This window comes from Nycticebus coucang, chromosome 23, assembly GCF_027406575.1.
Source record: "Nycticebus coucang isolate mNycCou1 chromosome 23, mNycCou1.pri, whole genome shotgun sequence".
In the NCBI taxonomy this organism is placed as follows: domain Eukaryota; kingdom Metazoa; phylum Chordata; class Mammalia; order Primates; family Lorisidae; genus Nycticebus; species Nycticebus coucang.
In genome coordinates, this window is record NC_069802.1 from 13,159,688 (window position 1) to 13,172,560 (window position 12,873).

Consider the following 12,873-nt stretch of genomic DNA (forward strand, 5'->3'; position numbering starts at 1 on the left):
ACACTGCTAAAGAGGTGACTAGTTATATAAACCAGAGGCCAGTCACGTACCACTCGGGTAGGCAATAAAAGGGGTCCTCTTCAATTTTCTCCATCTTCCTGCCCTTGAGATTTTGGATCTCCTACTTAATGTAACATGGCGGGTAGCTATTATACAATATGGATTTGAAGTTGTTTTTTTTTATTTGAAGTTTAAAAAGAAAAAGTACAGACAGTATACCCTTACATCATTTACGAATAAAAGCTGGCTGGGAAGAACCCGGAGGAGACCACGGGGAATTTTATTAATTGCTCCTCAGGTATCAAATGCCTACTAGTCTGCTCTCGCTATAATTAAAATCGTCATCACAAACACCATGATGAAAAAAACCCACATGAAGAATCGGTCTATGACTTTTGCGACCTTCTTCCATTCGCTGCCCTTGGAATGGGTGGCCTTGTGGTCCTTGAGGCACTTGGCGATGTACTCGATGTTCCTGGTCAGCACCCTGTACCGCGCACAGTCGGCACCCGCGTCCCCCGCATTCTCACCCTGCCGTCCCAGGTCATTCTCGAAGAGTTTGTTCAGTTCCTTCTTTCTGGAAAGGTCTTTGTTCCTGGCTGTTTTCAGGTCAGACTCTGGGAGTTGGCTGTAAACCATGGTGAGGTGGTCCTGCTCTCTGCAGTGGCGTGGGCTGAGGCAGCTCTCACCCACGTCGCGTACAAACAAGATCCTGGACATGTATTTCAGGATGACCACCCTGGCCCAGTGTGGCACTGGCCGGGCCTCGGCCCCACAGAAGTGGATGTTCATCACCATGATGGTCAAGGCAGTGGACGCTGTGATCAAGGCCATGGTGGCTATGTAATATTTACCTGGAATCAAAACAACCATGACATTAGCTTTAAAATTATCCTCACACAGCCATGTGCCGCTTAGTGACGGGAATCTGTTCTGAGAAACGCATCATGAGGGGATTTTGTTGCTGTGCGAACATCACAGGGTGACTTGTGCAAACCTTGGTGGTCTAGCCTACTACACGTCCAGGCTATACACCTGCGCTGCTATCCTGACTACTGCAGGTAACTGTGACTGCGTCTCTAAACACGGAAAAAGTAATACTGTGAAGGCTGTGTTAACCAGTTAGATGAAAAGGTTTCAAATTGTATATAAAGCCAGCACATTGTACCCCATGATTGCATTAATGTACATAGCTATGATTTAATAATAATAAAAAACATGGGAAAAGTGCAATAAAATATGACATGCTAATGTTATGGGACCAGCACAGTATATGCGATCTGTCATTGCCCGAAAATGTTGTTATGCAGCACATATCTGTGGCTGGCTTAAAAAGAAAAGAAGCGAACAGCATTTCTAAGGAAGTGGTCTACCCTGAGTGGTTGCCAATGGAGATTTTTGAAACAGACTTCCTTGGTTCAAATCCCAGCTTTATCATTCACTAGAGTGGCCTACGGCAAGATATATAACCCTGTTTGGCCTCAGCTTCCTTCTGTATAGGTGTAATAACATCATCTAAATACTGAGGGTTGGGCAGGGGCATGAGATTGTCTTAGCCCAAGGTGGGGTTATGGGATTGATCAGAACCTTTAAAAGCTCTGTGCTTCTGTTTAGAAGGGGGATGCTGGTATTCTTTTTTCTTTTTTCGAGACAGAAGTCTGCTGACCTATCCATTTGCTAGCAAATTAGTAAACTCTCTTTCCTTCTCTGTGTATGAGGTCTGACAATTAAGTTTACAAACTTGTTGCCCTGTGCTTATGACGGCAGTATTGTGCAAACAACTTGGTGAGGTATCATAACCTTGGGATATCAGTGTTTCTCTGCTATGTTCTTGTCAATGTGTGGCAGTGTCTTCTGAGTGGTGTTCACTACTGTTTTTGTGTGCCATAAAATGCCAACTCTGATGACGATTCCAGAAAAAGACTTCCAAAATTGCTTTGAAGGGTGGACGAGGCTCTGGCGTTGGTGCAGAGCTTCCCGAGGGGAGGACTTCCAAGGTGGCCATATGTTAGTCAGCAATGAGGTATGGAGCACTTTTCTGAGGACAAGTTCATGAACTTAATTGACAGACCTTTATATGCCAGGTTCTGAGCTAGGCAATGACACAGAAGGGAGCAGTTACACAAAATTTGCAGATGCTAAAGGGACTAAAAGGTTAAGTGATTTGCTTACCGCTGATTAAGGAGTGAGTGGTGAAGTTAGCGTTCAAATGCAGGGTTTTTTGACTTGAAAATCAGGTCTTTCACCTCTAGGTCAGTGGTTTTCAGACTTGAATAAAAAGTGCATCAGAATCACCTAGAAGACTTGTTAAAACAGACAGGCAGGCCTCCCTTCCACAGTTTCTCGTTCAGTAGGTATAAGGTGGGCCCTGAGAATTTGCGTTTCTAAAAGTTCCCAGATGATACTGATGCTGTGGGTCCCGGGACCACCGCTTGGAGAACCATTGCTCTAAACCAGTGGTTCTCAACCTTCCTAATGCCTCCTAATGCCGTGACCCTTTAATACAGTTCCTCATGTTGTGGTGACCCCCAACCGTAAAATTGTTTTCGTTATTATTTCATAACTGTAATTTTGCTACTGTTATGAATCGTAGTACAAATATCTGATATGCAGGATGTATTTTCATTGTTACAAAGACCCATGAGCTGAGAATTGCTGCTCTAAATCAGAACACCTCTCATTGTTCTTTTGTGTAAACCCAAAGACCATAAAGCCAGTTTTGATTCCAACAGCCACATCTCTATTCAGTGTCGCCTACTGCAGACACCAAAGGAATGACTGACAGCCTGTGTGGTGTCTGAAGTTGGCCTGCTCGTGACAACTCTGAAGATACACAACAGGACAGGCGTGACCCCAGTGGCTATGACGCTGGCTCGAAGTGTAAGACGCTAGAACTCACCTATCAGAGGGACATTTTCTGAGGCTGGCATAATCTCTGCCACCATTAGCTGAAAGACAGTCATGGCCAACAGGATGGTCACCCCCAGGGAGACCTTTTCCCCAGAGGCTGCCGGGAGATAAAAACTCAAGGGAGCCAGAAAAGATATGAGGACACAAGGGACGAGGAGGTTGACGGTGTAGAACAAGGACCTCCGCTTCAGAAGGAGCGTGAACGTCACGTCCGGGTACGGCTCCGAGCAGCAGCCGTAGGAGATGACGTTCTTCACAGCGGGCATGCCATGGACCTCCCACTCCACGTCCTCTATGAAGTCGGAGAGATCGCCGCTGTCCAGGGCGTTGAATATGTCCACCTGATTGCCATTGTAGGTCCAGGAGCCAAAGGTCAGATTGCACTGCTGGTTATCAAAGGGGAAGTAGGTGACATCCACCACGCAGGAACTTTTGGTGATGGCTGGTGCGTCCCAGGTGATCAGCCCATCATACCGCAGGACCACATTGGTGTTCACGGGCTCTGAGGAGTCATCGTCAGCCCTGGAGGTTAGATGAGGAAAACGAGAGCTGCTTGCCAGGGGCCCTCTCCAACTTCCTTACCCCAGACAGCTAGCTGCCCTGTGCCCATCACCTCAGTGCTTTGGCAATGGATTGCCAGTTTGCTTGTCACCCTGGCTTGAAAATCTGGACTGAACTAACTCTAATTCGCCCTTCTCCGTCTCCTGTAATTAGGCAGGACCAAGTTCTTTCCCCCGGTCTTCTTTTAAAGCATCTGTGCCCTATGTTCCTCCCGCCTATTCCCAATGCTACTCTTTTGGTCCAGGTATGATGAATTAAACATCCATTCAAAAAGTAAGCCTGCTAAGGCCAAAATCTGCTGACCTGACTTCGTTTACTGTAGGTGTTAGCATATTAACAATAGCTTTTTGTTGCTGTTGTAAGAAGTACAATTGTTTATTTGGAACATTTGGAAAACAGAGAAAAAGGGTCATTCACTCATCAGCTTAGACATAATCACTTATTCTGGAGATATGTATTTTTTGATCTATCAACATTTATACCTAGCATTTTGGGGTGTAGAATTTCTATTTTTCTCTAGGGAATTACTCGTTCTCCACCACTATTTCAAGGCAAAGCATCTGTTGGTTAAGGTTTCCCAGCCTCACCTGGCGGGGACTGGCTTGGGTGAAGCTGAACAGGTGCAATTAATTTACATGCCCCGGAGTTTAGATCTCAAGCCGAGTGACCCAAAGACCAAAAATAGTCACCCTGGTCATGGCGCCCTGTAAAATAAAGTAGCTCAATAGTCTCCGCTGTCTCAAACACCACAGCAGTCTCAGCTTGGTCCTTTCCAAGGACGGAGCATTTTCTTTTTCCTTTGATTCAATGAGATCTACCATATCTTCTAACAAATTCATGTGTTCACAAGGTACCCAAGTCATTTCTGAGCCTATAACCAAAGAATATTAACTGATACGTTTCTGCTAACATTTGGATGCATATGTTCCCCACTTTTCCTAACAATTTTTTCCTTGTAATATATTCTGGCTAAATGTAACATGGTATCCCGAATTCAATCCTAGAACAGAAAAAGTACACTAGTAGAAAAACTGGTGAAATCTGAATAAGGCGTGCAGTTTAATTAATGGTATTCTTTCAATTTTGATAAATCTGTTACAGCGATGTAAGGTGTAACATTAAGGGGATCGAAGTGAAGGTTATGAGAACTCTGTCCTGTCTTTGGAACTTTTCTGCAAAGCTAAAATTATCCCAAAATGTAAAAGTCAATTTACAAAAAGAAAACAAAGGAGAAAGAAAAAAGAAAAAAAATGGATGAGACAAAATTTTAAAAATGTATGTGGTCATCTGTTTATGCTCTTCTTCAACATTCTTTTCATGGCTAAAGTGAATCCCCTTATATTCTACTACATAGATATACCATAGTTGTTTAGCCAATCTATTAATGTTTGACATTATGGTTGGTTCCTGTTTTTATATTTACTCATATAAGCAATGTTGCAGGAAACATCCGTGTAGTTGAATCTTTGCGACTACTCCCTGACTCTTTCCTTAGGTTAATTGCTGGAAAAGTATGTGCTGGATCAGAACATACTTTAAGGTTGCTTTTTTCTTTTTCTTGTTCCTGCTTATTAAAAATTATGGACCACAGGGTTAACTGCAATGGTCTGAGTCCATTTCATACCCAGAGGGATCTTTTTTAATCTTTTCCCAGATTAATATGAGGGTACAAACGATTGGGTTACGATGTCTGTGCTTGGGTAAGGGCTCTGTTGTAGTGTGCTCTGCCCCCAGGAGGTGTGCCGTGCATCCTTACATTGTGCCTAATAGGTGGGAGCTCACCAATCCCCCTCTCTCCTCCGTTCTCCCCTTACCCCGTCCCCTGCAACTTGATTAAACTGAGTTTTTCTCTTGTGTGGGCATGTATTAGTTCATCTACTGGCTTTATATTCGTACTGAATACATTGAATACTTGCTTTTACATTTTTGTGATACTTTATTAAACAGAATATTTTCCATTTCTATCCAAGTTAATGCAAAAGATGTCAAGTCTCCATCTTTTTATGGCTGAATAGTATTCCATGATATCTATGTATCACGGTTTATTAAACCATGTATAGGTTGATGGGCACTTGGGTTGTTTCCATATCTTGGTGATTGTAAATTGAGCTTCCATATACAATCTAGTGCAAGTGTCCTTATGATAAAGTGATCTTTTTCTTCACCCAAAGGGATCTTTAATGCAAATCTTTGTGAAGAGCAAAATGAATTTTTTTAAAATGCCTGGACTCCGAATGATGAGAAATCTGTATATAGTTATACAAGAAGTGAGACCACCACTTACCCCTCCTGCTTCTTTATCGTGAGAGGAGAGACTTAGGGGTCAGAAAGCAGGAAATTGATGGCTCACTCAGATTAGAGAGTTTGAGGAGAGTTAATGAAAAGACTAGTCAGAAAGGAATGGATAAGCTGTGGGGAACCAACTGCATCCAGTGACAGCAGAGCCATTACCGTCCCTCAGTTTGAAGAAGGGAAGAGAAAGTGCAGTCACCAGACCCTGGAAAGGAAGAGTGTCATGAAAAGTCACTATGACAGGAGGGAGCAAGGGGAAAAGCCCACCCTCACCTCCCTGTTCTCCCTGAAATTGCCCCCTGGTGCTTCCCATTGGCCAAACCCAACCCCAACCCCAGGCCACACAGCAAGGGAACCCACTGACGGAAAACATCACCCCAGCTACTCAGGAACCACGCAAAAAAATTTCATTTAATCACTTCGTGACCACCAGAGGGTGCCGAAAAAATGTACACACACTTTGAGAAAGGAAAAAAAACTGAATTAAAATTGTAATACTCAAATCACATTTGATTTTTGCAATTACAAGAGGTGCTCAAAGTGGCTTGTATTCATTTTTCATTATCATTATATATTGAGTATTGCAGGGTGCAGTGGCTCACGCCTGTAATTCCAGCTCTCTGGGAGGCTGAGGTGGGTGGATTGTTGAGCTCAGGAGTTCCAGACCAGCCTGAGCAAGATTGAGACTCTGTCTCTAAAAATAGCCAGGCATTATGGCAGGAGCCTGTAGTCAGCTACTTGGGAGGCTGAGGCGAGAGTTCAAGGATGCTATGAGTTCTATGACATCACGCCACTCTACCCAGGCCAACAGAGTGAGACTCTGTCTCAAAAAAAAAAAAAAAGTATATATTGAGTATTACAACTTTAATACAGTTTTTTCCTTGCTTAAAATGCATATACATTTTTGGGGCACACTCGGTATTATTGTTTTATATCCCTGGTTTTTTCTGATCATCTCATTATACAGCTCAAAACATGGTGGCTTCTATGGCTCACTAGATAACTTTCCATGCTCCTTGTTTTAGGGTTCCCGACATCCCCTGGTCTATTCCCACTGCACTTTCTAGCTTTAGTCTCCCTCAGGTCCCTTCGCTCACAGTCCCCCAGTCAAGGCTCAAACATACCATGTGAGTTTTTCCCTTATTTAAACTCTTTTTTCTACCGATAGCAGCCTCCCTTTCTTCATGTCCCAATCTAACACATCCTTTAAGACTCAGCTCAAGGTGTCACCTTCTCTGTGACACCTCCTCTGTTTTTCTATCTTTGAAGGGCCAGAGCACTTTACTTGTGTGTTACAGAGGACTTACATTTCACCTTATATTATAGGTAGTTTTACATACATTTCTTATTAGCTTGTTCCTAGATGTCAGAGATCTTATTTATTCCTCATAACAATATCACAGAAAGATTTGGATTCGAAATCTGATTCAGAGTCCTTAAGCAAGTTATTTCTCTGTCATTTCTCTGTGTATGTGGGCATTATACTACTTTAAGTCTTCTGTTACATTTCATTTTAAGGAACAATGTATATTAATTTCCCATTGCTGCTGTATTCAAACCACATCTTTGTTTTAGTCGCATAAAGCAACATAGATTTATCATTTTAACAATTCTTCAATTTAACGTCAGAAATCCTAAAATTAACATGTATCGGGGCTGCATTCCTTCTGGAGGCTCTCAGGAGAAATTCTGCCTTGCCTTTTCCAGCTTCTAGAAGCGACCTGCTTTCCTTGGCCCCTTCCTGGCATCACTAATCCCTTCTTCCTTGGTGACACTGCCTCTGCGTCCCCTTCCTGGCCCTCCTGTGTCCACATTAGCCCCACCAGGATAATCCTCCCATCGCTAACCTTTAATTCAATCCCACCTGCAAATTCTCTTTTGCCATGTAACATTGCATATTCACGGGTGCAGGGGATTAGAATGTGGTTACTTGGGGGAGGGCAAGATTTTGTCAACACACTTGCTAAAGGCCCACCTTGTTGCCAGTGCACAGTACCTGATACATGTGAATTTCTTCCCTTCTACTTACCAGTTTCTCACCGGGTTTCATTCTCAACTAGCACGTGAAAAAAATATAGCAGCGAAATTCAAAATGGAGGTCAGGAAGTTTCTTCAAGAATCTGAGCCTCCCATCATTTCCCTGTGTGTTTCCCTGTGATTTCATTTTAAAATTTTACTTTGTGGCCTTCAGGCAGCCCTTCCTCCTCCTCTGTATCTGATCAAAAACAGAGCTAACTTTAGTTGTTTTTCACTTGAGTGAAGAAGCCTTTGCCAGTGGTGGGTGTAGGAAGCCCCCTCGTGACAAGTGGGGAGGAACAGGCTGGCAGACAAGGGAACTGGAGTGTCATCTGGGTTTTCGGTTCATAGGGAATGCTGAAACCTTGGCATAGACTTGTCTGTTTGTTCAGCCCCAATTCCTTCCTCTTTCTGTCACCAAGTCCTCCCCCCTTTCCAACATTCACTTCCCTTCCTGTGACTCCTCTCCTCCAATGCCTCCTTAGAGCTCTGCCTCCCATGGTCCCTGTCATTCTCTCCTCCCCTCCAGTCCCCTCCCAGCTCTGTCCCCAAGTCTCTCCTACCAACCTCTACCCCTTAAAGTCACTCCCTGCCTTTCTTTCCTTGTCTCTCTCTCTTTCTTTCTTGCTAGACAGAGTCTCACTATGTCGCCCTCGGTAGACGTCACAGCTCACAGCAACCTCCAACTCCTGGGCTTAAGTGATTCTCTTGCCTCAGCCTCCCGAGTAGCTGGGACTACGGGCACCTGCCACAATGCCTGGCTATTTTGTTTTGCAGTTGTCATTGCTGTTTAACAGGCCCAGGCTGGGTTTGAACCCGCCTGTTTTGTGTATGTGGCTGGCACCCTAACCACTGAGCATAGGCGCCGAGCCAGCTCCCCACCTTTCTTCTCCTTCCATAAGCTGCTCACAAGAGTAAACTGATGTTCATGCTGTCATCACGTCCCATTTTGTTTTTATTTCTCAACTCCTACATTTTGACTTCTTTCTGACAAGTGCAAATTGGCAAAATCTAGAGACCTGAGTCTTCATCTTGTCCCACTCTGCCCCAGCATTTCACCCTGTGGGTTGTTCCTAGACACGTCTTCCTTTGGTTTCCAAGGCGCAACTCTCTCTCAGTTCTTCTACCGTTTAAGCTTTCATTCCAAGTAAATTCCGAGTTTTCCCTCCAACTCTATCCATGCTGTGTGTCTGTGTTTAGAAGAAGCAGAAAGAGACGACAGAGACAGAACTGCTGTAACAAAACACCAATACCTAAATGTTCTCTTTCCTGGGCAGGATATGGAGGTGGGGAATGACCAGGAGGATCAAGGCTTCGATTCAAGAAGTCAGGACCCATGGATGAGTTATCTGAGTAAAGAGTGAGACTAAAATCCAGGCTGTAACCCACCAGCATCGCTTCCTTGGAAATTCATGCCCATTTGAAGCCTCCACCCAGGGGAGGCCCCCAACTGCCCCTCATTTGCATTGTTCTGAGTTGCAGAAGACCCTTCCCCAATGCATAGAAACTTGGGTTCCAGATACAAAGAGCAAAAAGCTCCTTCGACAACAGATGACAGAGAGATTTAGCTCCTTTCTCCAAGTAGAGCCTAAGGCCAACACTCTCTGTAGCTGGCAGAAACGCAGAGCCACAGGCCCCATGCCAGGCCTCCCAAATCAGAATCACCCAAGATTCCTGGGCGATTTGTGTGCACTTTACAGTTGGAGACAGAAACCTCACCTACTCATGTGTACAAGGACCTTTACTCTCAGATCAGGAAAAGGTGCGCTGTGTTCGGGTTCATCTTCCACTCCACTCAAAGTCCAAAATCCATGGCCCATTTCAGTCTAATCCAAGTAGCATCGTGGTTATTGATGTGCGATTTTGGACAGTGAGTGCCCCTGTTAAGGGTTGAATCGTGTCCCTGAAAATTTCACATGTTGAAGTCCTGGCCTCCCACACTCAGAATGTGACCTTGAGAATGGGTTGCTGCAGAGGTGTGTAAGATAAAGTCACACTGGAGTAGGGGGCACACCTAATCCAATGTGACCAGAGTTTTTATATAATGGTGATATTTGGACATAGGGAAGGGCAGGGAGAACACAGGAGACCACCCAGGGGGAACGCCCTGTGAGGATGAAGGCAGGCATCAGAGTGATGCTTCTATAATTCCAGGAACACCAAAAATTGCCAGCAAACCATCAGAAGCTAAGGAAGAGGCCTGAAACAGATTCTTTCTCGCAGTCCTAAGAGGAACCCACCCTCCCAACAAACTAATGCAGCCTTCAATTTGTCACCTGAAAAGGGGGACTCTAGATTGAATTGGATGGTCTCCTTCCAGCTCTAAACTTTTATGACCTGCTATTTTATTTATTTAAGATTTCATGACTACTATTTCGAGGCCTAGGAACATGGATTAATACTTAACTTTCTGCATGTTTTCAAACATTCCTTTTTCATTGTGTTTAAATTCCATGAAATCAGCTAGTCCCCTCCTGGAAAGCCTTAATTCTGACTTGCACTTACTTGTTGTACAGGACGATGTCTGGCCTCCACACCAGGTCACTGGGAATCCTGATGGAGTCCAGCCCGTCGTACTGGTCTCGGTCCCAGGTGAGGTGGGCATCGTGCCAGATTTGGCGGATCCACAGATAGGCCGTCAGAATTTGGTTTCTTTCATCCTGCACATGAATCCAGATGTGACTTTATCCAGCAGACACCTCAACCAGATGTCTTCCATCTTTAGGACAATTGTTCTTCATAACAAGAATTTTAAGAACATTACTCTATTTTCAATAAATGAGAGCTTTTTTCCTGTTCTATCCCTTTGATTGACTACCAACACCACATTATTTTTTCTTTCTGGATTTATTGTTCAGGATGCAATGTAGACACATTTTTAAGTCTTCGGATCTTTGTAGAGATCTGCTCAAATTTCTCTGAAAACTGATCAACTAATGATATACAGGGTGGCTGTAAAGTTCATATGCTGCACACAACTGAGACAGTGAGGAAATGATATAATTTACAGAAGAAAAATCCTTCAAGTTTCATAATATTGTGTGATTAAATGTAATAAGTATTCAATAATCATCTTACAATACTACCTTCCTTTTTTTAAATCGAAATTAAATTCATGTAACATAAAACTCACCATTTAAACTAGTTTAAAAGTATTCAGTGGTTTCCAATACATTCAGAATGTTGCATAACCATCACAACTATCTAATTCCAGAACATTTTAATCACCCCCACAAAGGAACCCTATTAACCATTAAGCAGTCATGGCCATTTCCACGCCCCTCTCCCAGCCCCTGGCAACCACTGTTCTGCTTTCTGACTTTATGGATTTGCCTATTTTGAAGAACTCATGCAAATGGAAGCATACAATATATAATACCAATGTTCTTTAGACTATTACAGTTAATGACCAAGATTAGCTAACATTTAGTGAAATTAATTAGTCTTGTAAAAAGCTTCCTTCCCCTGGCAGCTTGCACCCAGAGCTATCTACTTGAATTCCTTCTCAAATTCCCCATCCACTTTGGAAAGCATGATTGTTGCCGTTCTAAGAACCATTGCAAAGATTCACCACTATCCATCACTCACCATGTCCTTAATCTGAGAAAGTGTGATCTGCAGTGTGACGTTCAGAACTTTATCTGTGTCTTCCACTGGACGAAGAGCATTGGAGTAGTCTTCAAAAAGGTCATTAAACAACTTCTGAGCATATTTTCCATTTGCTGTTTCTACAGCTGCTCAAAAAGAGAGACCTAGATCAACCTTCAGAGTGTCGTGTGTATTTCAAGCCAAAGAACACCAATCTGAGGTCAAAACCGGGACAAGCTGTGGGTTGATGGATGACTTGGTTTTTTTTTTTTTGAGACAGAGCCTCATGCTGTAGCCCTGGGTAGAGTGCTGTGGCATCACAGCTCACAGCAACCTCCAACTCCTGGGCTCAAGCGATTCTCCTGCCTCTGCCTCCCAAGTAGCTGGAACCACAGGCACCTGCCACAATGCCCAACTGTTTTTTGGTTGCAGCCGTCATTGTTGTTTGGCCAGCCCAGGCTGGATTTGAACCCGCCAGCTCAGGTGTATGTGGCTGGCGCCTTAGCCGCTTGAGCCACAGGCGCCGAGCCGGATGGCTTGTTTTTCTGGCACTCATTACCCAGACCGGCGAGCGTCAGGATGGAGCTCGGAGCCCTTCTGTGCAGTTGGGTCATTTTGGTTTTATCTTCCCTGTCCCAACCCACCTTCCACCAGAGAAATGGCCCCAGATAAGCCACCAGCTTCTCACCTCTGGGTCTGGATGCAGCAAAGTAAATCCAGCAAAAGGAGATGCAGGGATGGCACCAGTTCATCTTTTTGCTGAGCCCCTATGGAATCCCAGTCAGGCAGCTGGGACTTCTATTCCTTTGTGAATATGAAGGGTTTGGGCACAGACAGCCCTCGCGCCACAGTCTGGTGGTGGCAGACAGAGAACTGGGCTTGCACTGAACATGGGACTGAGGTCTTGAGACCCAGACCTGCCCTCCCTCCCTTCCTGTAATCCGAGCCTGGCAGCTCCGGTAGCTGTGATGCCAGGACCCAGGGTGGGTTAGTCCAGTAGTGTATGGGGGGGGGGAGCATCTCAGGTGAAGATCCTTAGCCACCCTCAGCAGGAACATCCCCCCAAACAGCAGAAGGTAGGAGCAGGATTCAGGGTTATGCCTGGCTCCCCAGAGACGCCACCTGAGCAGAATGAGAGCTTTCTAGTCCTGCAGCAATCAGTTCCAGCCTGAGCCCACAGAAGTAAGGGCCAAGACTAAGTAAGGGAAGCTAAACAGATCCAGCCATGGGGCAGCCACGCAGAAGGGGTCTACGTGCTGAACAGTTCCATGAACTCCAGAACACATCAGCATTGGGGTCTATTCTCCGCCTCTGCTTCTGATCACTCCTGGGCTGTGCCGCTGGGCACGGATCTTGTGCAGTCAATGTGTGTGAGTGTGAGAGGGGCGTGTTGGAGGGGAGAAGAGTATTTGCTCCCTCAAGAAGCACCAGCTCTGTGAATTGGATTTGGAGTTGAGCATCTGGATTGAACTGCCAGCTCAAACCCTCACTAGCAATATAATTCAA

At 44.7% G+C, this 12,873-nt stretch overlaps 1 protein-coding gene across 1 annotated transcript; it reads right to left on the reverse strand.

The window, feature by feature from the left end:
* Positions 1-237: 237 nt before the first annotated feature.
* Positions 238-12,207, reverse strand: CHRNA9 (cholinergic receptor nicotinic alpha 9 subunit). The gene is made up of 5 exons (XM_053578150.1): positions 12,056-12,207; positions 11,368-11,513; positions 10,285-10,439; positions 2,900-3,432; positions 238-854 (listed from the first exon to the last, which is right to left on the reverse strand). The coding sequence occupies exons 1-5, from the start codon at positions 12,117-12,119 to the stop codon at positions 313-315; spliced, it is 1,440 nt and encodes a 479-aa protein (XP_053434125.1). The 5' UTR covers positions 12,120-12,207; the 3' UTR covers positions 238-312.
* Between the last annotated feature and the right edge of the window lie 666 nt (positions 12,208-12,873).

Coding starts and splice junctions, on each gene's coding strand:
- CHRNA9 (XM_053578150.1), bottom strand. CDS start 12,119: ATGAACTGGTGCCATCCCTGCATCTCCTTTTGCTGGATTTACTTTGCT. Junction 3,433..10,284: donor GACATCGTCCTGTACAACAA/GTAAGTGCAAGT, acceptor TCTAACCTCCAG/GGCTGACGATGACTCCTCAG. Junction 855..2,899: donor AGAAAATGTCCCTCTGATAG/GTGAGTTCTAGC, acceptor TTTTGATTCCAG/GTAAATATTACATAGCCACC.